The 27,977-nt window shown below is 37.4% G+C and overlaps 1 protein-coding gene across 2 annotated transcripts; it reads right to left on the reverse strand.

The window, feature by feature from the left end:
* Window positions 1-3,636: 3,636 nt before the first annotated feature.
* Window positions 3,637-27,916, reverse strand: HDAC2 (histone deacetylase 2). Of its 2 annotated transcripts, none has more exons than XM_035538797.2 (14): window positions 27,654-27,916; window positions 20,808-20,920; window positions 20,246-20,363; window positions 19,188-19,262; window positions 18,740-18,878; window positions 15,577-15,718; window positions 11,897-11,989; window positions 11,691-11,799; window positions 10,143-10,283; window positions 8,235-8,343; window positions 6,057-6,187; window positions 5,014-5,169; window positions 4,228-4,285; window positions 3,637-4,014 (listed from the first exon to the last, which is right to left on the reverse strand). In XM_035538797.2, exons 1-14 carry the CDS (start codon window positions 27,703-27,705, stop codon window positions 3,984-3,986), a joined length of 1,467 nt encoding a protein of 488 aa, XP_035394690.1. In that variant the 5' UTR covers window positions 27,706-27,916; the 3' UTR covers window positions 3,637-3,983. The 2 variants fall into 2 exon arrangements, with proteins under 2 accessions (XP_035394690.1, XP_050565823.1); XM_050709866.1 differs by lacking the exon at window positions 27,654-27,916 and adding an exon at window positions 27,412-27,434.
* Window positions 27,917-27,977: the final 61 nt, after the last annotated feature.

The following is a 27,977-nucleotide window of genomic DNA, read 5'->3' on the forward strand; positions in this document are numbered from 1 at the left end:
TATCTACATTATATATACCAATCCTTTGCAATACAGTTCAATTTACAGATTTCTAACTCCCACTGCAAATTTGTCTAAAAAGAGCAACATCATCCATATGCATCTTAAACCACGAGCTTTTATGTACACGTTCACAGCTAATTCTAGGCACTGAGCAAAGGATATTCTGGACTCTGAACTCCCTCCCGTACAGACTTGTTTTAAGCCCATGCACAAACTCAGATTCTCAGAATGTAACTGAAAGAATGGGAAGCTGCAAATACATGAAGTGTATTTTCAGTGGGGCTTGCAAATACATAAATGCAAAGTGTTAAAGAAATTCAATGTTCTGGCCACAACTTCAAGCTGCCCATTTTGAATAACACTTCTGCTAAATGGAAAGGACTACTCTGCTCTGGTCCTCCATGAAGGGCCAGCCAAACACCTGCAGAGTCACTTGGCGAACAGAACTGAAGAAGGAATCCAAATGAAAAAAAAAAATCCCAACCTTTCCCCCATCCATACCAAGAAATGGCTTTTGTTTTAGTTCATATTGTGTCTCTGATTTAGTTTGTCACATAACCTCCTGTATTTTTAATGACTCCGAGGGATAGATGCTTGTCTGAGGACTGGTGCCAGTTTAACACTTATATGAAATTATCATCTAAGTATTGTATTTAATAATAAAATGGGTTTACAACACTACATAATGCTTCTAGTTCAAATAGTACCTTTGCATTACCACTATGTCAGAATTTTTGCCCTATTCCATTTAAACAGATCAGTTTGAGAAGCTTCCTTAAATTTTGATTTCCTGCGTTCCTCAAATATTTGCTATTTTCAGAATGCATTAGCCATAATGTACTATTAAAACTGGCTGTTCACCCTACAAAGTGGGTTTCAACTTCTTTGCTGTACTTTATCTTAAGATAAGTTCACAAATGCAACAAGTGAAAGAGGTGGTATTTTCATTTGTAAGTCCTGCAAAACAACAAAAAGAAAAGCCTTGGAAGCAAGAGTAACCCAGTTCGTTTGTTTATATTTATATTGCTGTTGACCAAATAAATTAACAACACAAAAATCTGTTTCTAGTCTGTACAAAGATCTACAAATGTTTCAAAGAATGACTTCAAAGAATGACAAAGAATCTCATCTTTGCCCAAGCACAAAGTAGTTATTTACACAAAAGAGCCTGTAAAATATCTGAATGCTACATTTTAGAAATACTCTAAAGTATCTTGAACTCTTGTTATGATAAGCCATTCACAAACTCCTTATGAAGTGACAATATCAAATGCTTTACAAGATCCTATGTAGAAAAATAGAGATATCACTAATAAATGAAATACTAGAAAAAAAATCTTCAGCACTGAGAGCCACCATGATCAAAAAATCTATTTTTACTCTTTTGGGTTTTTAAAAAATTGGATGATGACTGTCACTGTTCAGAATAATCAAAATTATTTCTTAGACAAGTAAAGCTGAAAGCAAATTATACTTGAATTATATACCAGTTCTTTAAGGACAAGGGAAGAAAGCTTCCCTCCTCCAGTCATAAACAGTGAGTACTAGAGGCAGTCAAGTCTTGCAGAGTAAGTCTGTGCAAGTTGTAAAAGTGTCAGCAACAGCTTTTTTTAAGGGGAAAATAAAATCAAATGCCTGTGTTCAGAGAATTTGCATAGTTAATTCAAGGAATGTTGTCTAAATAGTGAGGCTACATAAAGAGAAAAATTTATACTTTAGAGTATTGTATCTCCCTTTAATAATAGAGATTGACCAGTTCTCAGCTGGATATAGTAGCATCCATCAATCCTAGTAGCACTACCATTTTTCATAAATGATGGAGGATGAGGCAAAGAGGTTAACCTCTTTTTTTTTTTTTTTTTTGAGTTAGTTAAAGGTTATTATCACATGCATTCTTGGATTTCATTTATATCTTGAGGTCACTATATCTTGCTGCTTTGTGCTGAAGTGAGCCAAAGCCAAAAGCTTGGACCTTTTCAATAAAAATATGGAAAATCCAGCTAATGAAAAATCGCTCTTGATCTACTTATAACAATAGCAAAGACTACAGGTTACTTGAACAAGAATCCTGTAACAGACAGGAAGGCAGCTTGTATCAACTCAAAAAAATACTAAGACATACATATAATACAGATATATCTATGTCACTTCCAATTCTATAAAGTAAAAATGTCTGTAACAAAATTGAGCATCAAGCTCCTTACAAACATCAGTAAACACTTCAGGGCATGCTTATGGTGTCCTGGATCTCTTCCCACCTTCTTGGTACAATCCTGTGACCTTTCTACAGTCCCCCAAAATCCAACTTTTATCCTCTTTAACCTAGAGAGTTAGCAGGCGTTAGATGCACGTAAGAAAGATCTGCTCCCACGTGTACAAATCCAGGGCTCGATCAAGAAGAGAAAAATGCAAGTACTCCATAAGCCTCTTCAGGTTCAGAAAGCATCTCCAAATTTCCAGATGCTCTAAGAAGTGTCTAGAGAGTATGTACAACCTACTGGAAACTCAAGTAGACTAGGTTTCACAGCAGCATCCCCCACCCAAACACTCTCCATCCTCACATAAAAAGTCAGCTGCAGACCACAGACCAAGTTTGGTTTTTTTTTTTTTTTTTTTTTTTTTTTTTTACAGACCACAAAAGGTGCAGAGGGGCTGCCTTTAATTACTGTTGATAAAAAAAAGCTGTTTCACCTGATATTACTACGAAAAAAGTGATCTAATCCAATGCTGGGAGGGATTAGAGAGAAACTGTAAGGTTAGAAAGGCAAATACACCATTTATCAAGAGCACGATCTTAGAGCATTTGTACCTTAACTATCCTCAAAGAAAACAAAAAAGCATTTTACCACAATAGTGCTGTCAGGGTAAAGCTCTCAATCTTGCAAAAAAGAATCTACTGACAGCTATAATCTAATTCATAAAAAGTACTTTCTCTCCTTAAATACTGCACTTTAGTCCACTAATTCACACACATTTAACCTTCACTCCCAACAGGACCAGCAACTAATCCAAGAACCACTGGAAATTAAAAGCAACTCTGCAAGCTTCTGAGCTCACTGTTCTGAAATCTAGAAAACAAACCTTACAGTGGACAGAGATGAAAAAAAATGAATGCGTGCACTCAGGCCTCCATTTCAATTCAAGCACCAGAACCAAGTAATCAATCAACTAAAAAAGGAGAAAGTATAAACATTTTAACAGGGACAACGTTTTATGATGCTCATGACTGAAAAAAAAAATCAGAATGAGTTATAAGTTTTATGAATAGCAAATGAACCAGTCTTCTGAGTAGATTCTGATGGTTGGGAAAGGTTCTTGAACAGTACAAAGCATCTGATTGTAGTTTTAAATTTCTATATTAAAATGCAAGTTCACATAACCATATTATTCTAACATCTCTTCACTCATTTATTCATCTTGTCCAAACCTCATGTATTCATATTCTAGTACATTTGTTGGCACCCAAGGCAGGAGCCATTGAAATGCATGGAGTAAATGAAAGCAGTGCAGTTCAACTTGAATGTTCACCAGCTGTCTACTTAAACTAATAAGAGAAACTCCATATAAAATAAGCAGATTTACATTTACCCTTGAGTAGCTAGTGGATTTAATGATGGACAAAAGACAACAAAGTACAATTTTTTTTTAATAAAGATAAAATTACAAAAAAGGTAAAATCAGCTCAGGAAAGGCAAATTACTTTAATAGATCAGTTTAGACATTTAACATAATAACTCACATCCATTTTTAAATACTATTACATAAAGCATGGTGAAGAAAGGAATTTCTGCCTCATAATTAGAAAACTCACAATACAACTTGCCAAAAACCAGAACAAAGCCGTTTGAAAATAAATACGGTCCATGCCAAATAGTACAAAATGAAATCAGCAGTCTCTCTCAATACGAAAACTTTTCTTCTTTTAGATATTCTCCAATTCTAGTATTATGTTCTGCAACTGATGTGAGGCTATCTTTTGTTCAAGGATTGCTGAGCTGTTCTGATTTTGCTCTGCATAAAAGCAAAAACAAACTGTTAAGTTGTGCAATTTTTTTTCTAAGCTTAACTATTTTAGAAATGCCATTTTGAGTTACTACTGTTACAAGTCTAAAATCTTTAGTGTTATGAGGGAATGAAAGTAAACAAGTAAACAAATACTTTAAAAATATTTTAAAATTTAAATTACTAAATGCTCTCAAAAGATGATATTCATCATTAGTTTACCCTTTGGTGTCCGTCTTTTCACCACTGCTGTCCTTGGATTTATCCTCCTCCTTAACATCTAAAAATAAAAATTGTATGATTTGAAACATACAAAAAGATGCAAGAAGACTTTAAAGATTTAGAAAAAAGAATGACAAAGTTATGCTTTTTATATATGCCTGTAACTTTGGGGAAAAAAACAACTGGTTACACATTGACCTACAGTATTAAACGTATCCATCTAAGGGGATGAGCTGAGCATAGTGACAAGCCATCCAAAATACTTCAGGGTAAGTCCCTCTCGACTGGCCATAATAATATTATGCAGTAATTAGGCCTGGATTTGCCCCTGAGCATCATAGGGTTGGTTGTCTTGTAGCCTTCAGATATAGCCTTTTCCTGGAAATGTCAGAAAGCTCTTGGAATACACTGTCCCCAGAAACCTATCCAGCTTTTGTTGCAGAAAACTAGCTGGCTCACTCTACGGAAGCAAACAGAAACGAACTATTTGTCTAACATAAAGCAAGACAACCTTTTTTATCCCTGTTTTCATTAAGCTACACAATCCCCTGGCTCTAAAACTTCAAGCTTGTGTGGAAGCAACAATACTTCTTGACTGAAAGTACGATTTCTGTGCGAATAGCTGCACCCTTAAACTGATGAAATTTAAGAGATGCTTTAAATACGATTGGGAAAAAATAATTTCAACATCTATTTAACTGTTAATTGAGAATGCATCTTTCTCCTACTAGCAGAGCTGACATTTGCAGTTCTAAAATACAGGATAAAATCACAATGATATCCTACCTGCTTTTTTGTCCTCTGTCTCTTTTTTGTCTTCTTCTATCCTGGCTTTCTTTGCTCCTTTTTTATGATCTGCAACATTTCGTCGTCCACCTTCCCCTTCATCTTCAGAATCTGAAAACTCTTCGTCACAGGCTATGCGTTTATCAGATGCTCGAACTAGGATTCAAGAGTTATGAAGTTAATTAAACAAAAAAAATTGCATGAAGTCCGATTACAATAGACTAGACCTAAAAGAAGTACCAGTCAAAATATACTATAACCATTTAACAGTGATGAACTAAGTTAGGGATAAAAATACCATCTTTGCATATACTCTGGGAGATTATGACTTCTGAAAGTAACTTTAGAGACATTGGGAGGATTATTTTAACACATCAAATGAATTTCAAATACTGGAAAATAAATCACAGTAGAAAAAATATGGTTTCAACAGTTCAGAAAACTGATAATGTGTCAATAAAAGATTATAGAATTACTCCAATCACTTTCTTAAAAGGTTAAATGTAGCAGGAAGCTCAGAGCTATAGCTCAAGAACAACTTATTTTCTACATAAAGATAACAGTAATAAAATAAAAGGTAGTTTTGCAAGTACAGAAAATTTCTCCCACTCAATAAATACAACAAATAGACAAATTTACTTTTGAAAACACATTATCTCACTTTCCTTTCTTCATGAATAGCAAAAGTTAGAGGCTAAATCCTTCAGTTATAATTCATCCAAGACTTCTGGAGTATCTATTTTAGATTTACAATAGCTTGTTTCTTAAGATACAAAACCCTGAACGCTTTAATCACTTCTTTAGACTCCTGTAACAGGTTCACATTCGGGCACAGATGCAGTTTTAAAAAAAAACAAAAAACAAAAAACAAAACTGGCAGACCAACAGCAAATGTTTTTACTCTGGGGAAAAAAGTTCTCCAACTGCCAATCTTCCAGTATTGCACTACTGGGACTAAGGTTTTGAACAATTAAATCTGGTTCTGAACAATTAAATCTATGACTATTTGGACTTAACCTATTATGAGTAATGACATTTCTTACTAGAAATGCGTTTGTCTGGATCTTCTCCATCCTCATCTCCACTATCTTCATGAACAGCATCTTCAGGAATGGCCTGCATCTGTACACCAGGTGCATGAGGTAACATGCGTAAGTTTTCAAACAAGCGTTGCCTGCAAGTAAGGGACAAGGAAAGTTATTAGTAAGCAGAAGTACCACTTCCTTGGATGTTGTATTTAATTCTGAAAATCTGCACCAATGTTAACCTGCTTTGCTTTAAATTCACTCTTTCAGAAAGCTTTCTATCCCTAACAAATCATCAGTATCCAGTTTTCTTTTAATCGTTTTCTTTGAACTATTTAAACATATGTTGCAATCAACTTCAATCTTCAGTCTCCACTAGATCAGTACATGTTCTTCTGACCTGGGAGGACCCCAGTGACAGTATTACTCTGTTTAATAGGCTAGAGTATCAAGTTGGATAATAAACTAGCCTCTGAAGAAAGCTAGAGACTTAGACTTAAAGTATGAGGACTTCCAAACTGTGTGCAGCAATGACATCAGGGTCAAAAGTGATCCATCTGGATAAGATTACTTTTTGAATATTCCAGAGAGAACAGAAAGTTGTTTTTTCCCATCTAAGCCACCTGATGTAATGGACCTCACACTCTAAAGAGCCATGTGCAGGAACAGAAAGGGCAATGAACTTCTCTTGGGACTTGAAACTACCATTCCAAAGAATTCACATAGAGAGAAAAGAATGGCAGGTTATAAGTATCAGCATTTGCAACAACTATCTCAGTATCCCTTTGCACAATTAGAAGAGAGAAATGGTAACTGGGACTTTATGGAATCTTACAGTCTCTCTTTCTGTTCAAACCATATGACCCGACAAAACCGAAACCCCTTAAAAAGCTAGATCTCTGGAAAAGAATATAACTAACTGAAAGACGATCCTCTAAAATGATGGGTCATTGGCCGTTTTGTGGGTACTCTCACAAGGATGTAAGGTTATCTCTTCATGAAAAAAATGCACAATCTGAGGCCTGGGATGTGTTAAAGAGCAAGCACATTTTTGCAGCTTACTCATACCATGAACCCTCAACAATACACAGCATACAGCAAGCATCCTGGCAGATGAACAGCTGGAGCACGCTTACTGTAGAGAAATTTTATAGAATCAAATCAATAAAATAGAGGTATGTCTCCCCTCCCCCAATGTACATATCAAAAGGGTTTTAATTTTTAATTTGTAATGTATATATTTGTATTATGAACAGTCTATACACCAACCATTTCAAAAATCAGTGTTTGAACCACTTTGGTGAATTCTGCAATTTGACAAACTTATACAGTTGCTAGTTTTTCATCTTCATCTATTTTTACTAACCAAAAGTATTACTGTGCCTTATTAACAGTGTGTTAAACACAGGAGGTGCTCTTCCTCTTAAACTCAGAGCAGGGGCAAACCATGGTAAACTAAGTACTTCAGGTTAACAAATTCTCTCTTATCAGTTGAGCACCGAATTGATTGTATGTTTGTATTACTACATCCCTTAAGTAAAATATTAGTTTACAATCAAACCTTCATTATGTGAGAAATAAACTAAATATCAGAAGTGGCAAAGGCTAAAGACACCTCCCCCTCCATAGCTTGGCAGCAAGCATTTCTCAAACCTTGTAGACTTGTTCAACCACAGTCCCTCAATTGCTTGCACATATCACTATCTTTCCACGGTTTTGGATGTCTGAGCTCACATGTGACTTTTTTATTTTTACAGCTGACAGCTACAAAGAATGACAATCAGTTCATGTTTAGACAAGGGAGCTGAGAATTTGAAATCCCAATCATCAGTGCACACCAGTTTCTTTCCTGACAGGATAAACTTTCTACAAAATTATAACAGTAAGCCAAGTAAAACAGTCATCTCTTTAGTTGCTGGAAGAAGTAAAAAAAAAAAAAAAAAAAAAATCCAAAGCGGGTCTCACATTTTCATATTTATGTTCATAGAATTTCATAAGCATACATGCTGTTATAGGCACAGACTTTTAATTTAAAGTCCCTCTTCTGATAAAAGGGAAAAATGCCATTTCTGCTCAGTACTTTTTCAATGTGTAATGGAGAAAGGTGCATAGTTTTAAAACCTGTGTAAAAATTAAAACTTCTGGAGAAATGTGATTCATACAACCTACTTGGTAGATAAGGTAATCACCACTTACTTGATCTTCTCCATATATTCTGGTGTATTCTGATTAGTCATATTTGATGGACTAATATGAAGCTTAAAGTCTGGTCCAAAATACTCAAAGTAATCATTGTACGGCAACTCTATAAACCAAAACACAAAAGATCAATTTGTGACATATTTTAAACATTTTAAATACAACAGTAGTTACATCAGGATTTTAGTTAGAGAACTACCAAATCTGAAGTATTCAGGTGACCAATTATACTTCTAAGCACTGCTCAAGCTGCTTAGTGTTTTTCCTCTAAATTACTCAATACATGAACTTAACATTTTTTGGCAAAATACGTACAAAAAAGAACAAAAGAAAGTGCAACTGTAATTATGTTAGAAAACATGCTGGGACAATGTTTAAATACATTTGATAGTATAATTAAAAATGCTACTTCTGGAGAATAAGGAAAATAACTGACAATTATTTATAGCTGTCAAGTTAGTCCAGTTTGAAAGGTATATGTGAACAAGTCAGAATATTCCTTTGGTAAAATGTGATATGCAATAATAGGTTGAACATCACAGCTAGTTCAATGTCCACGTTACCTTCTGTACAGCAGTTCAGAGATGCCTGTCCTGTCCCTCTCCAGCCCCAACACCTTTTTGGTATTTTCACAGATAACCTGTCCCCTAACTGGAACATCTAAATTTCCAAAATGAACTAGATGAAGACTTCATACTAGGAAATTAGTAGATTTTTGTATTAAATATGACTGTATTTTCCCAAGTAACAGGACAAAAACAGCAAAAAGCCAAAACATTTAAGAAGTAAGATACCAAAACCCACTTCTTAATGTACCCTTTGTCTTGCTTCTTCATTTATAACTACTCCAGGATAAGGGATCTTGTTAAAAAGGAGATGGGAAGATTTGCTATTGCAACGTTTAGAAATTCACTGTTCGTTCTCAGATTAAAGATGACTAAGATCCACAAAGTTTAGAGGTATGTTAAAAAAAATAAAAAATCCTATGCATCTATCTGTTGATGGGGACACGTGAATTTCAAAAGTTCAAAGATAAGGAAATAGCATCTCTTCAAATCCTTTTGTTGATGCAGAATATACATTGAAATACAGGATGTAAAATGTACATCTTGAAATGGGTTATCTACATATTTTCTCACTGACAGCAGCATTCCACTGAAGTCAGACGGAAACAATATGAATCCAGCAAGAGATACATGTATATCAAAAGGTTATCAGCAAAAGCTTCAGTCCAACATGAAAACTGCCAATGACTGATGCAACAAACCAGACCAAATATTGATTTTATAGAACAAGTTCCAAAAACATGTCCAGAAGCGTATCTGGCCAGAAATGAAGGGAGCACAGGAGCTTTGGGGATCTTCCTCAGAGAAATTACTTCACTATTAAAGTCTTTATAAGAAGCCTACTATTGCTCTTTCGGCTTTAAAACTTTTAGGAGAGCTTGCATAGCCAAAATCAAGACAAATGAAGAGCTGAAGTCAATATACTTTCGTAGTTACTTTTAAGTCAAAGACAATAAAGACGCTGCTATGTTTTACTAGGTAAAATGGACACTTGCATACTCAATCATTTCTTATGAACACATTTCTTATGTCTGTGTGGTACCCAACTTACATAGGTCTGTGCTGTCACAATCAAAACAAGAGTATATATTCAATCACACAGATGATGAAGTGATGCAATTATTTAAAGCTTTTAAAGCATAAAAAAAGCACCAAACCCTGAAGTTTATTTAGCGCACGTGCTACTCAAGTTATTGACTAAACCCTAACAATAACTTTCTACATAGTTTAGAATAAACTGATGTTTTGCACTTAGTTATAGAAATATTTACTATCTGTTCACTTAGACCTTTCCACGATTACTTCTTAGTAAAACATTATTTGGGGGATTAATACTTACCATTAGGAATTTCACAATCTAAGGCAACAGCAGTTTCATATGTCCAGCATCGAGCAACGTTGCGAATAGTATATCCACCTCCTCCTAACATCAGCAATGGCAAGTTAAAAGTCTTTACGACTTCCACACATTTAGCATGACCTGTCACAAAGAAAAAAGATTTGATAACATATGCAAAATACCTATTAAAGAAAAAATGTGATTTCTATGTAGTTATTTAATCAGACATATGCAGTCATACTTATTGAGAATTGAATTGATTCAAGTAAAACAGAACTGTCTCCCCCTACATTTAAGCACAACCTCACAAAATGTCAAGATCTACATGTAAGAACTGTACAAAATATATTGAACATTACCCACCCCAGTCTTCAGAGACTTTGTATGATGGTCTCCTATTGCTGCAGTTCTGAAATGCTCTTTGAACGTTTTGAATTGACATTGGTTATGAAAAGACACAGTGATAAATCTAGGGACAATTTCCCAGTTAAAAGCAAAGTTGGAAGAAGAAAAGCAAATCAGTACTTGGTCCTTTCTACTTCTAAATTTGAACCTGTATTAGAGGTTGCTAAGTCTTGCTTACAGAGTGAACTGGTGCCAAGACAGTACACAGTCCAGGTAGATACAGCATACTGAAAGGCATCTGTAGGAGGCAGCAGCTCTCTTGGTTTCCAAGATATGTAAGATGAAAAAAAATCTGAGCTGTATGGGCAACTGAAGTAGCTTTGCCACCTGGTGCAAATCAAGAAAAGAACCCTGAAACACTGAAGACCCAACAGATACTGTACTGCATTTGTTGCCTACAAAACTCTAATTGCCTCATTAAGAAAATAAAAACAAAATCCAGAAAATCAATGATTCAAACAGGGTGGGTTTAAAGCTTAGTGACAGTTCAACACATATTTAGCATTTTATCACTTAAATAATTAATACTAATATTTATTTTGTTTGTTAAATTAATGCCTCATCCCAATTTTGAGAATCATGCCTTTGGATAGAAATGTAAGTAATACTAAAAATCAATTAATTCTACAAAAGTTAATAAAAATAAATGTTACCATACGGCTTGGTATATAACAATATAAATGTACAACAGTATCAGTTTAACAATGCAATCAGTATTCTCATTTCAGTAACACCTATTTTATGCCTAACAAAATTTTTTTACATTTAGTAGTCCTACTAAATGACCCACTAGTTTTGTTAGTTGCCTGTCACAGTAAGTACTGCAGTAGGACTACTGTTATCATCCCGTCTTTTCAGGACATTGCTTAAAAGATACAGAAAGCCTGTGCATAGAAGAAAGAATCAGTTGAGTGGCTAGAAAGAACATGGAAAACCACGATTCTTAACTTTTTTAGATGGATAGAAAGAAAGAGTCAACTTCTGTGTTTCTTTTGGCCATCTCTGTATAGTAAAGAAAGAGGTGATTAATCACAGTAATGATTTCTGACTCTAGTCTTCATCATGCAAATTTGTTGAAAAATAGTATGAAAAACATAGGTTTTTCTTAGCAAAGAAGTTACAAACACACAATTTTCTGCTTACCTTTAACAGTAAGATTAAAGCATCCCAGCCTGTCACCAGACAATGAATCCGCTCCGCACTGTAATACCACAGCACTGGGCTGATACATCTCCATTACTTTGGATATAATCTATAATCAGTATAAAACACAGACGTTAATTCATATCCTTAAAATAAATCCACAAAATGAAATAGGTATCCTTCCAAAAAGCTTAAAAAAAACTCACTGGTTTGAATATTTGTCCATATGATTCATCATCTATACCATCCCTCATTGGAAAGTTGACGGCATAGTATTTGCCCTTTCCAGCACCAATGTCCTATAAGCAAAGATGAAAAAGGCTTTATTACAAGTATAGAAACACATAATGGCATCATGAAAAAAAGCCTATACAAGTATGTTTAACTATTTTGTTCCATTATTCATGTCCACTGGGGGGGGGAAAAGGAAGCAAAGTACCTTACTTGATTCCCATTCTCCCATACAATCATTTTGGGATGTAAGAATTGTACACCAAGTTTGCAGGAAGTACACTTGATTTTTAATTCAAATACTTAAGACAAAAAGTTGAAACAAATCAATTTAACCCAGTCAAAATAGTTCAGCAAAAGCAAACAAGAAAACTGAGATAAGCAAGGTAAGATACACGTTTTTGATGCTACACATCAGATTTAGGTTTGGCAGGGTGTTTGAAACTATTCTCTGCTCCAAACATAGGATGAAGAACTGGCTGGAGCAAAAATGAGAGAGAAAAATCAGAGGCCAATTACAGGTTCCCTTCAAGAAATGGAGCCTTTTTAAACAAAAAGAAAAACAAACAAACAAAAAGAAAGCTTGTAGATTATTTTCAGTTCCATTAGTTGTAAATGCAGAAACTGCAGCAGTTTATCTTACTGGCTTTCCTGGACAACAAATGCATTAAAAGAAAAGTCTTTACAAATAGATAGTGAATCAACCCCAAATCTTTCCACTTCTGTTTTGACAATCAGCTTAATCCCTGAATATCTTTGCTTGCCGCACATTCCCATTTCCTCCCTTTAATCATCACCAAACAAGACAGAAACCGATCCATTTTACACACTGCAGTTCGCTGCCACTAATCGAGGTACAATGGGGAAGACAGCAAAATCCAACATATTTATTTGGGCTGTAAACTATTATCAAAGAGCAACCGTGTAGAAAGAGGCCCCATGTCCTTGAAAAACCTGCAACTCCCTAATAGGATAGCCCAGCAGTACAAATCCTAAATTTCTCCACAATTTTCTCAATAATAAGTATTGAAATGGTCATGTACTTTTTCTTCCTGAACAAAGCCTCTTTAGCATCAAATTCAACAGTAATGAACCACTTCCAGTAACCACCATTAGCGGGTGGGTGGCCCAATGCAGCAGAATAACAGCATTTCATGGTATTGCAAATGACACTGAAGACCCCCTGATAAACACATCTCTGACTGCTTTGGTGTATAACAGTAATCCAGAATTACATCTAGGCCTTCAGATGTCAATGCTTCTGAGGTGACAGTAGTACCTTGCTTTCCAGATACAAAATTAATCATTAAGTCCACCTTAATCTAAAACAGAGGAAATAAAAATGTTCACATGATTTCCCATTAAACAGAGTAACTGCTCTCCAGCTAGAGCTACACAATAGATGTTTCTTTGTAACTGATATTAGTTATACCGGCTATAAACACTAAAGAAACAATATAGCATATTGGTAGTTGTCCCATTCATTAATGAATTAAATTGCACCACAGAATCCATGCCTCCATCTAGCACTACTGACCTATGACATAAAGGTACTACAAAAATCTTGTCTTACCTACATCTAAGACGTGGAAAGTCAAATAACTTACAACTGACACTGGAAGTTCTGCACAACACCTTCACTAAAAACAAATAAACCCAGCTGAACTAGAACGCGTGAATGCAACCTCCATCAATGTATCTGATTTACAGGGATCTGCAACCAGAGAATTATCAATTCATGCATGATTTGTTTCTGCATTGAATAAGCATAAACTTATCAACAAACCAGAATTACAGAAACAAGTCTAAGTGGAGCCCACTGACAACAAAGATAAGATTTGGTTGTTAAAATTGATGCAAATAACCAGCTAAGACAGATCAAGCTGAGCAGAAACAAGTAGTATAATACTGGTCTCCAGAATGAACATTTACTCCTTCCACAAAATTAGTCTCCTTTAGCTCAATTAGCTTTGCATGCTCTGGAGAGGAAAAAAAAAAAGCTAATTTTTTTCTTCTCCTGTGAGGATGCCATCATTGCAATAAATCCTGCTGAAGTCTGTATACAGAAAATGCTCATTTCAAAATACTAGCTAGCAGCATAGAACACGAAGTTACCACACCTGAGGTACTTGTTTGTCACTGACACTGTGCTAAAAAAAATCCCAATAACATTGGGATTTTTATCCCATATGATATTCTTTTATTTCAAATGTGTATCTTTTAATTCTTTGTCCTGGGTGTGGTGAGGTGAAGAATCCATAAACTCCTCTGTCAACGGGAAGTGCTGTTTCTAAGAATCCAAGATATCTAACCCTTAAAAAATAATCTTGCCAAATTCAGCAACAACAGCTTGTCATTATAAACATCCTGGTCTGATCTGCTTTTTGTTTGAAGCACCACTACCACCTTGTGGCCAGTCAAGTTAAATGACATGCATAAGAACACCACTTGATCTGATTACTACCTAAATCAATTTAGAAAGCAGTTTAATGAAATCTAACAACCGTAATAACATTCAGCTCCAACAACCAAACTGAAATGAACACAAAGCACCCCACTGACTTAAAGCTCAACTTTCTTTTACTGCCGTGTCCTCTGGGTATCATAAGCACACTGTGGAGCACACATTCTGGGAATATTACTATAAACACACACCTGCATCACTTGAATCAATGTGAAGATAGTAGGAAAACAGTTAACACATTCTCACAGTTCTGTTGTAGATCCACTTTTTAGAAGTTTTTAATAACTTTCCTAAAAACTACTAACTGTATGCACAAACTAATGTAAGAAAGTTGCTAGTACCTGTTTATTGACTTATCCTTGGAGTGCTGTAATAAGGAAAGGTTGAACGTAAAAGTATGAAGCTAGGAATATATTAATCCTAACACCTGAAATACTTTCTCAAGTGGCAAACTGGCACAACTTCCTGTTCTAATGGGCTAGTTTAATGCGAGGAAAAACTAACTTACTTAAAATCAACCCTAAATGCTAGGTAAATTTGTTTTAACTCAGTTTATCAGAGGTTCTCTCCAGCAGATTAAATTATAATGCTTCATGGGCCACTGTTCCCTACATCAAGCTAGCCATAATGCTTAGTAAATAATCATCTGTGGAGCATGCTACACTTCTTCAGCAGTAAGCATTGTGAAAATTCAAAACATACTTTATAACATAAGAAATATTTCAAAAAAAATCAACCAACTGTATTAATAGGCAAATAAAACAGTGAATTCCACATTACGAGTGAAGCTTTGTGACTATTAAAGCTCCAGAATGAAGGTATTCTAGGATTTGAAATAAGATTTTAAAACTTGTGGTCTCTAAACCACCCCTTTCCACTGTATGTGAAGAACTGAAATGCAGAGACTGTAATTACAAATATAGCACATTGTCTGTCCAGGCAATTTATCTAAAGTCAAGGGGTTGATTAAGCCAATATAGAAGCAAGTAATTTACTTCCCAGTAACTCCCTCCCCCCCTCCCCCAAGGTTCTTCAACAAACCTATCGCTCCAGACTAATGTATTTTCTGAAAATATACTGGTATATATTATTACTGAACATCATTACTGTAATCTAGTACTAAAACAGTATCTACAAGGAAGTGAATAAGAGGGAATTTATCACCTAATGAAATTTCAGGTTCAACCTTACCCTAAGGTCCCCTGTGCCCGGAAAATATTCACCATACTTATGGAATGATACTGTCATGACACGATCTGTGGTATAAAATGCTTCTTCAACACCATCACCATGATGGATATCAATATCAATATACAACACTCTTTGGTGATACCTAGAAAGAAAATTATGCATGAGAAATCGCCATTATCCATTACATTTGTAATATACTGATACCTAAACGAGGAAAAACATAACCAAAAGAAAAAACAATCCAAAGAACGCATCCCAGATTATTAATTTTGATGATTTTGGTTGAAGTTACCATAACCACTCAGAATTATCAGTACCGTTTGGATAATGGTGAAAATACATTTATCTTAATCACAACCAAGTACCAATTAAGTATCAATCATACCAATTAAGTATGTAATGTATTCAATGTTCATCTGAGTTGTCCTACTCAGTATTAGTTACACCTTGTATTCCTGTTCACACCTCTTTCTGTTGTTCAGGTATGTTAAACACCACGTGAAAGGGGCAAATTCATCTGCTTTCTCAATGACTGCAAACACATTCCGCACTAAAACACCTTATGTTAGATGTTTCTCCAGAATTTTCCAAGAAGCGTAGTACTATGAGCAGGCATAATCCACATCCGATAAGCCCACAAAAAATTTTAATACCTATTTTCCATCAACTTGCCTTCTTCATCTCTGCAACTTGTAAAGATAGTTATGTTCTCTCTACTAGTTTCATAAACGACTTAGATGCAGGACTCAAAGGTATACTAAGTAAGCTTGCTGACAATACTGCATTGGAAGGAGCCACTGACTCCTTTCAGGATAGAGAGGCCTCACAGAGAGATCTTGACAAATTAGAAGGTTGGACGATCACCAACACTATGAAGTTTAATAAGAGCAAGCACCAGATTCTGCACCAGGGACATGAGAACCCCTGGATATATGTTCAGTACAGTGGATAAGAAGTTAGACAGCAGCCCCACAGAAGGGTATCCGGGGATTCTGGTCAACGGCAAGTTGAGTATGAGTCAACAGTGTGCCCTTCCCTTGCAGCCAAAATGACAAACTATATCCTGGGGTGCATCAAGCAGAGCACTGCTAGCCAGTTAAGGGAAGGGACTGTCCCGCTCTGCTCTGGTGTGACTTCAACTCAAGTACTGTGTACAGTTTTGGGTATCACAGTATAAGTAGGACGTAACTACAAGAGACTGTCCAAGGGAGGGCTACAAAGATGGTAAAGGGTCTTGAACAGAAGATTGAGGAAAAACTGAGGCCCCTTGGTTTGGTCATCCCAGAGAAGAGGAGACTGAGGGGAAGCCTCATGGCAGCCTGCAGCTTCCTCATGAAGGGAGCAGAAGGGCAGGCGCTGAGCTCTGCTCTCTGGGGACAGCGACAGGACCCGAGGGAACAGCATGGAGCTGGGACAGGGGAGGGTCAGGCTGGGGGTTAGGGAAAGGTTCTGCACCACGAGGCTCCCCTGGGCAGTGGTTACAGCCCTGTGCCTGACGGAGTTCAAGAAGTGTTTGGACAAGGCTCTCAGACACATGGTCTGATTTTTGGGTGGTCCTGCGTGAAGCCAGGAGTTGGACTCGGTGATCCTTGTAGGTCCCTTCCAACTTGGGATATTCTATGTTCTTATTTCAAATTGTACTGCATTTACTATTAGCACTAAATTATGTTACTCCTTAACATTTCCTTATGTACAGCAAGTTTCAGATCATTTTATTTGAGAGGGATAAAGAAACCAGTTGTTTGAAGCCCCAGAGCTTTCGAAACAACAGTAAACATCCCTTAAATACCATGCTGTTCAGTAAAGCACAAAGTGTAAGCATCAGAAGACATTTTCATTATACTTTGCGTAATGCTGTAGACTGAGTCTGAGCAGCCATAATTTCAGGCATTCTAAGATTTTTCTCTTAATAAGATGTCAGAAAAGATTTCAAAAAAAAAAGTTTCCCATGGCCATATAACCCACATCTATTTGAAAGTTTCCTTCCTTCACGTACATGTTAAGGTAAAAAAAAAAAAAAGACAAGAGTGGAACACAAAATTATACTGGTTTTGTTAGACTGTAGGGACGTATCCTGAATATATGCAGATTAAAAGGAATGTTTTAATAAGTTAATATTTATTTTTTTGTGTGTGCCTTTAGCAATTTCTTCCGTGTTTGGAATCACTTCCAGGTTACAGATATTTCCCCCCACCCCCTCACCAGCAGACTCAGATGCTCCATTCCCAAGCAGTCAGATGCCCAGAGTATATTTTGTTAAAAAAATAAATAAAATTTATGTAATCAGAAGGGATATAGTCCCATTAAACAGTACAATAATATTAATGAGTTGAAATTTTAGTGATGCACTACTGCTTGAAGGTAATTTTATGATAGCTTTTTCATTACTCCTCTCACCATTTTTTATTTTGCAGCCACAGCAGCACAGCTGTTATTTCATTGTTTCGTTAATAGCCACACTAATTCATGTAACAACCCAAGGAAACTCAGCATATGATCTTCCTTGAATATTTTTGTTTGGTTTAGTAAAAATGGCTTGTAACATAAGAAACAAACAGACATTGAAAAATCAAATAGGTATACAACTACAAGCACTACACGTGACATTTAAGTGCATAATGACTACCCTAAAGGGTCAGGCCAGTAATCATCTAGCCCACTGTCCCCATGAGTAGCAACAGGAGGTAACTTTTACAGAGACTAAGCAAGCCTATCCATTTTCTGAAATCTGCTACCCTAGTACTTCCTTGCCATCTACAATTACAGCATATGGTGTTTTAGAGAATGTACTGCTTCTTGGTTCTTTAACTTTCGTTTACAGAACTCTTGTACACAATTATGTCTTCTTTTTCTTTTTAATCTGTTGTTGTTCTGTCTCATTCCTGTACTAGCAAGATCTAGAAGTTCACTATCTTCTATGTAAAGTACTTCTAAGTATATGTTTCAAAACTATCTCCAAATAGCTATCTTTTCAGCTTGCTGTATTTTAGTTTAGGCTTCTCACTGGAGCCAAAATGGACAGAGTTTGGAGTTTCCTCAATTGACATTGTACAAGTTCACCATAGGCTATGAAAAATAATGATATTACAACCCACATCTTCAAACATTTAAATACTCAAATTTGACACTATAATTTTATCTTTATTCCTCATCATAAACTTACTTCAGTAACTCAAGGATGGCAAGCACGATATCATTAACATAACAGAAACCAGATGCCTCTGACTTCTTAGCATGGTGAAGACCTCCAGCCCAGTTAACAGCCATGTCTGTCTGTTGTCTGTTCAATTTTACCGCCCCAGCTGTAAAAAGACACACAAAATGGAAAGGAAATGCAGTCAGAAACATCTGAAAGCCTTTAAATCTGTTACAGGAAATGGTTTCTTTTTTTTTTTTTTAATATGATTAAATCTCAGTTAATCATAGATCTAATCATTTACCAATACTGAGATACAGATTGTCAAATATCAGACAGAACAACCATTGATCTGCATGTTTCTATATAAAACAAATTCGTATTTGCTTCAGGTTCTAATATACTATCAAAGTTTTAAGTTGCTGACATAAACGTAGTAAAGCTATGAAACATCTGGCAAACAACCCATGCTTACCAACAGAGCCTCCAGTTGATAGCTGACAAAACTCAAACAGGCCATCAAACACAGGACAATCTTCTCCAACGTTAACTGTGTAAGAAATGCATTACTTTTCAAAAACATCATTCCGACAGTATTGCTCTAAGCATGGATGATGTATACAGATGCATAACACATTTCACATTTCAATGACCATTTCTTTTTTTGATAGGTTAAATTTTAAACATTGAAACACACATACAGCTTGCCCACACTTCTAATAACCAAACTCAGTTGGTAAGGTCTTTATCATCTAAGATGACTCCACACTGTTCTGTTTTAAATTTAGTTATTTTGTTTCCACAGGAAGCTTTTTTTTTTTTTTTAATGAAGAATTAACAAGAAATTAGACCGTTTTTTATGTTTTGGAAGACATGCTGATTAACATCATATTAAATACAACTGCTTGGAAAAATAATATGCTGAGAAAGAGGCACTGCAAAAAGGTAAGAATATTTCATTTTTAAATTGATAGTGTCAAACTGCATTTCTAATAGTACTTTGAGCTTATTTCTAAAATCCAAGCAAAAAATTAATGGAAAAGGTGAGAATTGAATAAAATCCAATTTTTACCACCTCTAACAGGAATGAGTCAACTTTATTTCTTTACCTGAGAATATTTTCACATTTATTTTTACTTCCCTGTTCCCCTATAAGCCACTCTTCTTTAGAAAGATTTTACGTTAGAATGTACTTAAGGCATTTTTGCAAACAGCTAACGACTAAAGTTTAACATGGTGCGCTAAGCCTACAGAAAGTATTATTCTGTATCCAGCATACACTCTGAACAGGGGCATGTGTAAATTCTTTCATAAGAATAAAGAGCATTTTTGTGAGTATAGCTGCTTTTAAATAGAAAATCCCCCAAACTAGTGTAGATAAAGAAAGGCATGTTACTCTTACAGCATTTCTCTAACCCACCTACATCATTAGGCTACTGTTTCTACCTTTGTACCAGTGAATATTTAGCTTTAAATACCATTAACCATCAAAGCACATACACAAATGCACATTTAGCCTAATATGACACTTACATCTCTGCATCTGCTTGCTGTACTCAGACATATTGTCAGGCCTTATTGATCGGAGAAATTTGATGTATTCATCACTATGGTACTTGGTCATTTCCTCAGCAGTTGCTTTGTGGGGTCGCTGATAACAGAACAAGTTATTTTAATAACTGTTTTTGCAGCAGTACCCTGATTAACAATTGACTAAAACAGACAACCCAAAAGAAATCGAGTCTACTCTGACGGGGGAAGTAGTGAAACTGCCAGTAGTACTGTTTTGCATAATGCAAGGATTACTAGAGTCTGCTAAATTGTTTGGTTACTCTAACCCCAGCCCCCAATCATAAAAATAAAAAGTTTCATAAAAGTTTCTACTGAAGCTGTATCTCACTTCTTCCAGAGATGGACAGCAATCTGCAGTCGACACCAGTTATAAAACAGTGCTTCATTTTTAAGTAAGACAGCTCTATATACACTATTATTTTCTATTTCCACTTCCACTTCTCTCCATTTATTTTTGTGAGAGTACTTAAAGCCTTTATAAAAAAATGAAAATGTTTCAGTATAATGCTTTGCTTATACTCACGTAAATTTCCATTTTTCTGTACAAGCCATAATTTAGCAGCAAGTTGTGGGTCATTCGGATCCTATGAGGCTTCATTGGATGCCCCTGTCCATAGTAATAGTTTCCAATATCACCTGTCAATATCACACAAATGAATTTGTATTACAAAACAACTTTTCATTGCTACCTAAAAGAATCATCCCCAGAAGATAAATGATGATTCCAGAAAGAGATGATAAAGGGAACACTATTTCAAACAGTCCATGAGGAAAATGAACAGCCCATAAAAGGCTATATGTGGGAATAAGATGGCCAAAAAAAAGGCCAAAACTAAGACCTTCACTAAAAACAAACAGCAGTGGGAGAGTGAAGATGCATCCAAGAGGTTTCAAAATCAAGAGCGAAGAAACTACTGGGATGGAGCTGAAGAATAGGAGACAAAACTGGAATGAAGAGGGGAGCAAAAACTACTGATGACAGTAACATTATACCGCAACAAGAGGCTGTGGTAAAACCTACTGTTTTGCAAGAACTGATTTTAAGAAGATACCATCCTCAGCCTGCCCTGAATTGCTAATCCTAACAGTTACATTCCAGCAGTTAGCTTCAAATCCACTCCTGTAACCACATACGTAAGCATTCCAGAGCCACCTGCTGCTAGGGATCCAGAGTAGTTTTACAGAGTCTTGTAATCCAAATGAACCCAACTCTGTCAAATTGGAGAGTGACTAGACACATGATCATCATAATAAATTTAACACATTTCCAAGAAAAAGAAGAATGGCTACTTTCACTGGCTAATAAGTTCTCCCCTAGCTTGTGTATAGTAAGAACACACCTGCCTCTCCTTTAAATACTAACATTCCCAAGACACAAACAATTTTAAACAGAACCAGTGCTCCACACGTTTCTAGAAACATGGACGAGCCTGAAAGGTATGCTTAGCTGTCAAGGGCTTTCAGCTTGCCAATTCCATAATAGCTGTTTGCAATACATCTTCTACTTTGAGGAAATTTCCTGGTAAGATTAGTGGTTCTACCTTCTTGATTAAAAAAAAAAAAAAAACCACAAACAAAACACTTATCAGTTACCAAGACCTGCTGATACAGCAACCCTGCACTTTCATCACATGCAGGTCAAGAGCAGAAGGTTAAAACAGAGGATACTCCGACCTCCCACATAGCAAAAACATCACCTAACATTTTATAAAATTCCATATAATAGCATACATAACATATTTGGGGTTCAGTAAAGAACTTCCACAACTCTTTGAAACTAATGACAGTAAGATGGAAACTGACCATTCATTTACCAGCCCTACCTTTTTTTTTTTATGAAGTTACCGTTAAGTCCCAGGTTCACGAAGCTTTAAGCTAGTAAAAGCTTAAAATTTTGAAAAATTTAAGATGAGTAATTCCATAATAATGGCTTTAAATAACATGAAATTTTTGAAGAAACTTCATTCCAAAACACATTTGTGGCAAAGAATGTACGTTTTTTTTTTTTTTAAACAGGTCATTTCAGTTTCAATTAAACACCATGTATAGTCATTATCATTGACATTTTACTCAAAATGTTAATGGATAATTAGAAATGATTTCCTATCTTCTGGAAAAGGTGAGACTTTCCTTTGCATAAAAGGAGGCACTCTTACCCATTTCACAAATATATTTGGGACACATCCTTTGATAAGAGCATCAATTATACATTCCGAATTAATCATCTTCTACACACCATACGCTGCAAAAAGCATTCTTAAAAACTAACAACAAAACAATCAGTCATCAATAAATTAAACATAACTTTTTTTAAACAAGGAAGAAGAACTTTTAAAAGTATTGGCAATTTGGCAAATTTAATGGGAGCTTATCTGATAAAAGAGAAGATCTGTTGGTGAGTAGCTGGAAGAAGCATATCAATCCTTTCACATTAGAGGTCAGCTATAAAGATTAACAATAGATATTAATATAATACACTTCAGCAACCACCAATACCATTTGCATCTTTTCAGTTATTAGCATTACCAGCACAGGAGGGTTTGGGCATTAGCCTCTTGAAAAAAAAAAATCAAATGTATGGACAAGAAGCCCATTGAGTTTCAAGGGACTGTTACGACATGCATGTTCTCAGGGGTGGGTTGGGGTAAGGAATAGGTCTCCTCTTTCTGCATTGCCGCCTTGATTTGCAGCCTGTATCACCACAGTCTTGTAGACACCATCGTGTGGAAGGCAAAGGTCTGCTCAGAAGTTTCTCCTTCAATCCATGAAGGAGAAGGTGCCCCTCCTGAAACTTCTTCATCCACTGATCCTGAAACCTGTGCATCTCTTCTTCATATGCTTAACATCAACCACAGGCTTACTGGAGTGCTTTGGGAAGAAAAGCAAGGGGTACCAAGATCCACTGTGCATGGGGCAGGGCAATACCTCCCCACTGATGGAACTACAAAGCTCTGCACTTTGTACCAGACAAATTCTGGTGAGAGTATGCATATATATATATATATATATATATATATACACACACACACACACACACACATATATATAAATAAATAAAAGAGAGAAGTGAATACAGCAGAGCCAAGTATGCAAGACTACTATTGCGGATAGCACAAGAGTACTTGATGCCAAAGTTGTCAATACAAGGGTAAAAATACAGAAGTGTTATGAGCATACTCATAACACACCACTCACCAGTGAGGATGTACACAGTTAAGTGCAAAAAAAAAAACACAACATGAGTGAAACAGGAAGCAGAGGGGAAAATATGCAAAGTAGCACACGCAGAAAGTCGACACATCTATTAATCCTCCACACCAAGGTTTCAAAGACTCTAATTGACTGTTGTATACCAGTAAAAACATCAGCTATTGAGAAGTAACGATATAATTTCTGAAATGTTGAGTCTTCTGGAAGGAGAAAAATCAAGTGCCAATACAATGCTAGCACCAGCTTATTGTTCACTATGTGATGCAAACTGTGATACCAACAGATGACCAGAAGACCTACCTGAAAATTAACTTTTTATGCAAGCGGTCACATCTTGGGTTCAAATATGCTAACAATACAGTAATAACTCATCAATTCAGAGAAGCTACACCACTAAATTCTGAGTAGAGCTATCAATTAAAACAAATCCACGATTCTTTCGTTGAACGTAAGTGTTGGACCCTCACATCTCTACCAGAGAGTTCAGCAAGGTCTGTAGATGTTCAGTACTCTATAGCAGAAAAATACAAGATGCTACATGCCCTAAAGGAACTTCAGTTACATTTGACAGACTAACAACAAAGTAAGGAAAGCAGCTATGTCCCCAGAAACGCACGTGAGACTGTCTCCTCTTAGTAAGATTTATAGAGAAGTGACACCTTTAAATTAACTGATTACAAAACAGTCTTAACAGCCTGAAGGAGGATGGGAGATATGACATTTACGTACCATTTTATTTTGTAACTTTGGTTACTAAGATAATTTGTTATGTACACCGATCGTAACTCTGCTCATTTTAAATACAGTTACCATGAAATCACAAGGTATTTCAGAACTGTTTTAAGGACAGAAACCCAACCACTACTACAGTGAAAATAACACGAAAAAAATCTTAACAGAGGTAGTAGTTATATTTGGGTTGACTTCTACAGTATGAAGGGGTGAAACGATAAAGATGAATCTAGAAAGTAATCATTGGTGCCTGATCAATCCAACAAAAAGCTATTTAAATAGACCTAGAACTACTACATTAGCATACAAGGACTCGAAGGTTTTTTTGTTCTGTTTTTTAAAATTAAGCAGGTAAAGTGCTGACTTTTGAGCCCTGAGCAGAAGTTGGGTACCACCGCAGTTTTAGAAACCACAGTGCAAATCATCAGCAAATTTCAGTGAAATACTCTTCGGTTAGGGTTTACATCTGCAGATAAACAACTTAAACACAAAGTACTAATGTACTTAAACGCTGTCTGAATATACTAGCCTACTGTGCTATTAATACAGGTTTAGTCTCATCTTTATGGGTGGAACCAGCCACATTCTGATGCAGATCTCTGAAATTTTTCACAAAGGTTGAGCCTTTTGAACACCCACACTGAATTATGCAAGACAAGTAATCTAAACAATACTGCTAGTGCAGTAGCACTGAGCGAACTCACTTATTAACTGTAACTGAGCTAGCTGCTGTAATTCCACAGAATTGTGCTCTGCTGTACAGGACACAGAGTTGGAAAGACCATCCCAGGTCCTGCCTGTTGCTGTGGACAATGGTACACCACCTACCTGTTTTGAAACTGACCACTGAACCATCTGAGCCACATGCTTCAAAACCATGGCAATGACTTGAAGACACATGTAAAGAAAGGACTACAATATCCTTCCGTATCTAGGACGGTTCTTGGTGATGTGAGCAACAGACTTCACTAAGTTACGATCACAAATATTAAGGTGCCTAGAAACATTTACTCAAAATATTTTAGACAAGAGAACTAAAATACCTTAGTTTGCACATTTTCCCATGACATACTGCATCAAATTTAATAAAATTCCTGAGAAGCATGATCATGAACAACATAAACTCTGCAAACAGGATGTAGCTGTTACAAACAAACTATAGAAAATGAAATCAAACTCCTTCTTCCACAAGCTTACTGGTTGCAGGTACAGACTGAAGGCTGTTAAAACTGTTAATTAACAACAAATGTTAACAGCAACACACATCAAGACTTGCTGAGTGACAGGCTAATTTGAAAAAGCAACTCTAGATGACATACTGAGTTACCACAAAAAGCACGTAGAAATTTATTGCATCTTAAAAAAATATGCACATATGCTTCTAGTACTCTTCAACACTTTTTGTTGTTTATTTTTAAAGAAAAAAAAATGAACGGCTGTGTGGAAGGACAATTATGATAAAAAAAAAAAGAGGTCGTTTACTTCTGTGAGGACATCCTTAGAGATATTTTGCTACCTCAGTTGTGCACTTGCAGTATTTGTACTTTTTGGGTTTGGGTTATTTAAGACTTTGAACACTCCCCCCACTTTGATTCAAGGCTTTGCTGGTTCAACATGTTACAAAATACTAAGAATTACCAGATGAACCACAAATGAGCATTGGAAATATTTACAGCAGATATTAACTCTAGAAGCTCTGCTAACAACTGAACTTCCAAAAGAAGTTTAAAACAACTGTTGGCTTTGGAAATAAAAAAAAATATTAAGAGGACACCAAAAATGTTGCAATGCTGTTCATTTGTTACAGAGAAAATCATTTTATGACTTTTACAACAGAAACTCCTCCTTTCTCTACATTATTTTTAATTACACATGTTGTAGCCTAGATATTTAAGCCAGATATTAGCTACAACTGCTTGTAAGTCACCACTACACTGCCACCTCAAAATTTCTCTTCCCTACTTTCTCCTACCTCTTTCCTAGCTGTTTTAGGGATCCTGACACTAGTACCAAGAACCAAAATCCAGGAATAACAGCAAAACTAAAGATATCTATGCCTAGTAAAGTATAAGCACCTGACAAAAAAAATAATGCTTAATTAAAAAAACCATACAAACATTTGCAAACAGAAAGGTTTGCATCTATTGCTACAGTCTTCCTTTCTACAAGGCAAGAACTGATTACTCTTGCCTGGTAGTAAGATCCCAGCCTCACCAAAATCATCCCTAACAGGGGCCTCCCTTCCCCTTTAGGCTGAACAAAGAACCAGAGCCAGCAACAAAGAGAAGGGGGCGGCAACCACCACTCTGCCTCCTTTACTGTGGTGAAAGACCAAGACAGGCCCCACAAGATCTGCCATTTCTAAAGAATGGCGGATTTGCTGCAGCAGCAGGCACCTTTGATAGCTTAGCGGGTTTAGTTCATTCCTCTTCGTTTCCAAAATGGTGAAACCAACAAAACGTGGGGGCAAAACAGCCTCAGTCTCTGTTCCCTCAGTACGAGGGCACCAACCTCATCCACCAACTTAAAGAATTGTTACAACTGGAGGCAATTTTAAAGATTTGATCTGTAAGCGAACTGATCACCGAGTTTACCTTCTGGGTAGGAAAAAACCAAGAAGGAAAAAGAAACGCAAAGTCAACAGAACAAAACGAAAAGTTCTCCCTGCCGCGGCCAGCACCACCACCAAGTTGCTGCACACATCCGAAGCCAAGTACAAGCTTTACGTACTTCTCCCCTACCACTGACAGTGCAACCCCCCAGTCTCTGCGGCCCCCCCAGAAGGAAGCGAGCACCCCGGGAGGGGCTGCGAGCACCTGGGGCCCGCAGCTACCAGCCCGCAGCCGCAGCGCTGCGCTCCGCCGGCAGGGAGCCCCTCGCCCCCCCCAGAGCCCCCAGCTCTCCGTGCGAGCCAGGGGAAGGCCTGGGCCGCAGGAACCACCAGGTGCCGACCCTACGCATGGCCTCGGCTCTTTTCTTTTTTCTCTCTCTCCCCCCTCTCCTTTTTTTTTTTTTTTTTTTTTTTTGCGGGGGAGGAGCCAGACGCGGCAGCGACTCCACCGCCCTCACGTTTAGCGGATGAAGGGGAGTGTCCCAACTTTTCTCCCCCCCCCCCCACTTTTTTTTTCCCCTTCTCATTTTGGGAGGGGGGGGCGGCGGAGTATAACAATAAACACCGCGCTCACCGCCGGTAGCCCGGCGGCCTCCCGGCTCCCACGCCGCTTCCCTCCTTCCCTTCCCCTCAGCGATCCCCGGGGCTCAGCCGGGCCGACGGCTGCAGGTGGACGGGACCCCGGCCCCTCGGAGGGCTACGCGGGGCAGGGGGCGCCCGTAATGGCGGGGGACGGCGCCCGGCGCGGCGGTTAACGACGGCTAACGGCGGTTAACGGCGCTGCCCCGCTCCCTCCCCGCAGGCCCCCTCGCTCACCGTCGTAGTAGTAGCAGACTTTCTTCTTGCCGCCGCCCTGACTGTACGCCATAGGGCCGCCGCGCCGGGGCCCAGCCGGGGCAGGGGGAGGGAGCGGGAGGCCGAGGCGAGCGCCGAGCCGGCACCGAGGGAGGGAGGAGGGAGAGGGAGGAGGAGGAGGAGGAGGGAGGGGGCGGGAGAGCGGGAACTCGCGACGCCGGGCTGCGGGCGGACCCCACCATCGGCAGCGCGGGGGGGGGTGAGCGGGCCGTGCCCACTCCGCTGCTGCCGGGGGAGGAGGCGGAGAGGAGAAGGCGGAGAGGGGGCGGAAGAGCGAGCGGCGGC

The sequence above is a fragment of the Cygnus atratus genome, chromosome 3, assembly GCF_013377495.2.
Source record: "Cygnus atratus isolate AKBS03 ecotype Queensland, Australia chromosome 3, CAtr_DNAZoo_HiC_assembly, whole genome shotgun sequence".
In the NCBI taxonomy this organism is placed as follows: domain Eukaryota; kingdom Metazoa; phylum Chordata; class Aves; order Anseriformes; family Anatidae; genus Cygnus; species Cygnus atratus.

Bases quoted from the DNA above. Each gene is read 5' to 3' on its own strand.
- HDAC2 (XM_035538797.2), bottom strand. From the start codon at position 27,705: ATGGCGTACAGTCAGGGCGGCGGCAAGAAGAAAGTCTGCTACTACTAC. The intron at 20,364-20,807 runs GTGAGTATAAGC...TTCTGTTATCAG, and splicing joins ACAGAAAAATGGAAATTTAC to CGACCCCACAAAGCAACTGC. The intron at 10,284-11,690 runs GTAAGCAGAAAA...TCTTTGTGACAG, and splicing joins CTTTAATCTTACTGTTAAAG to GTCATGCTAAATGTGTGGAA.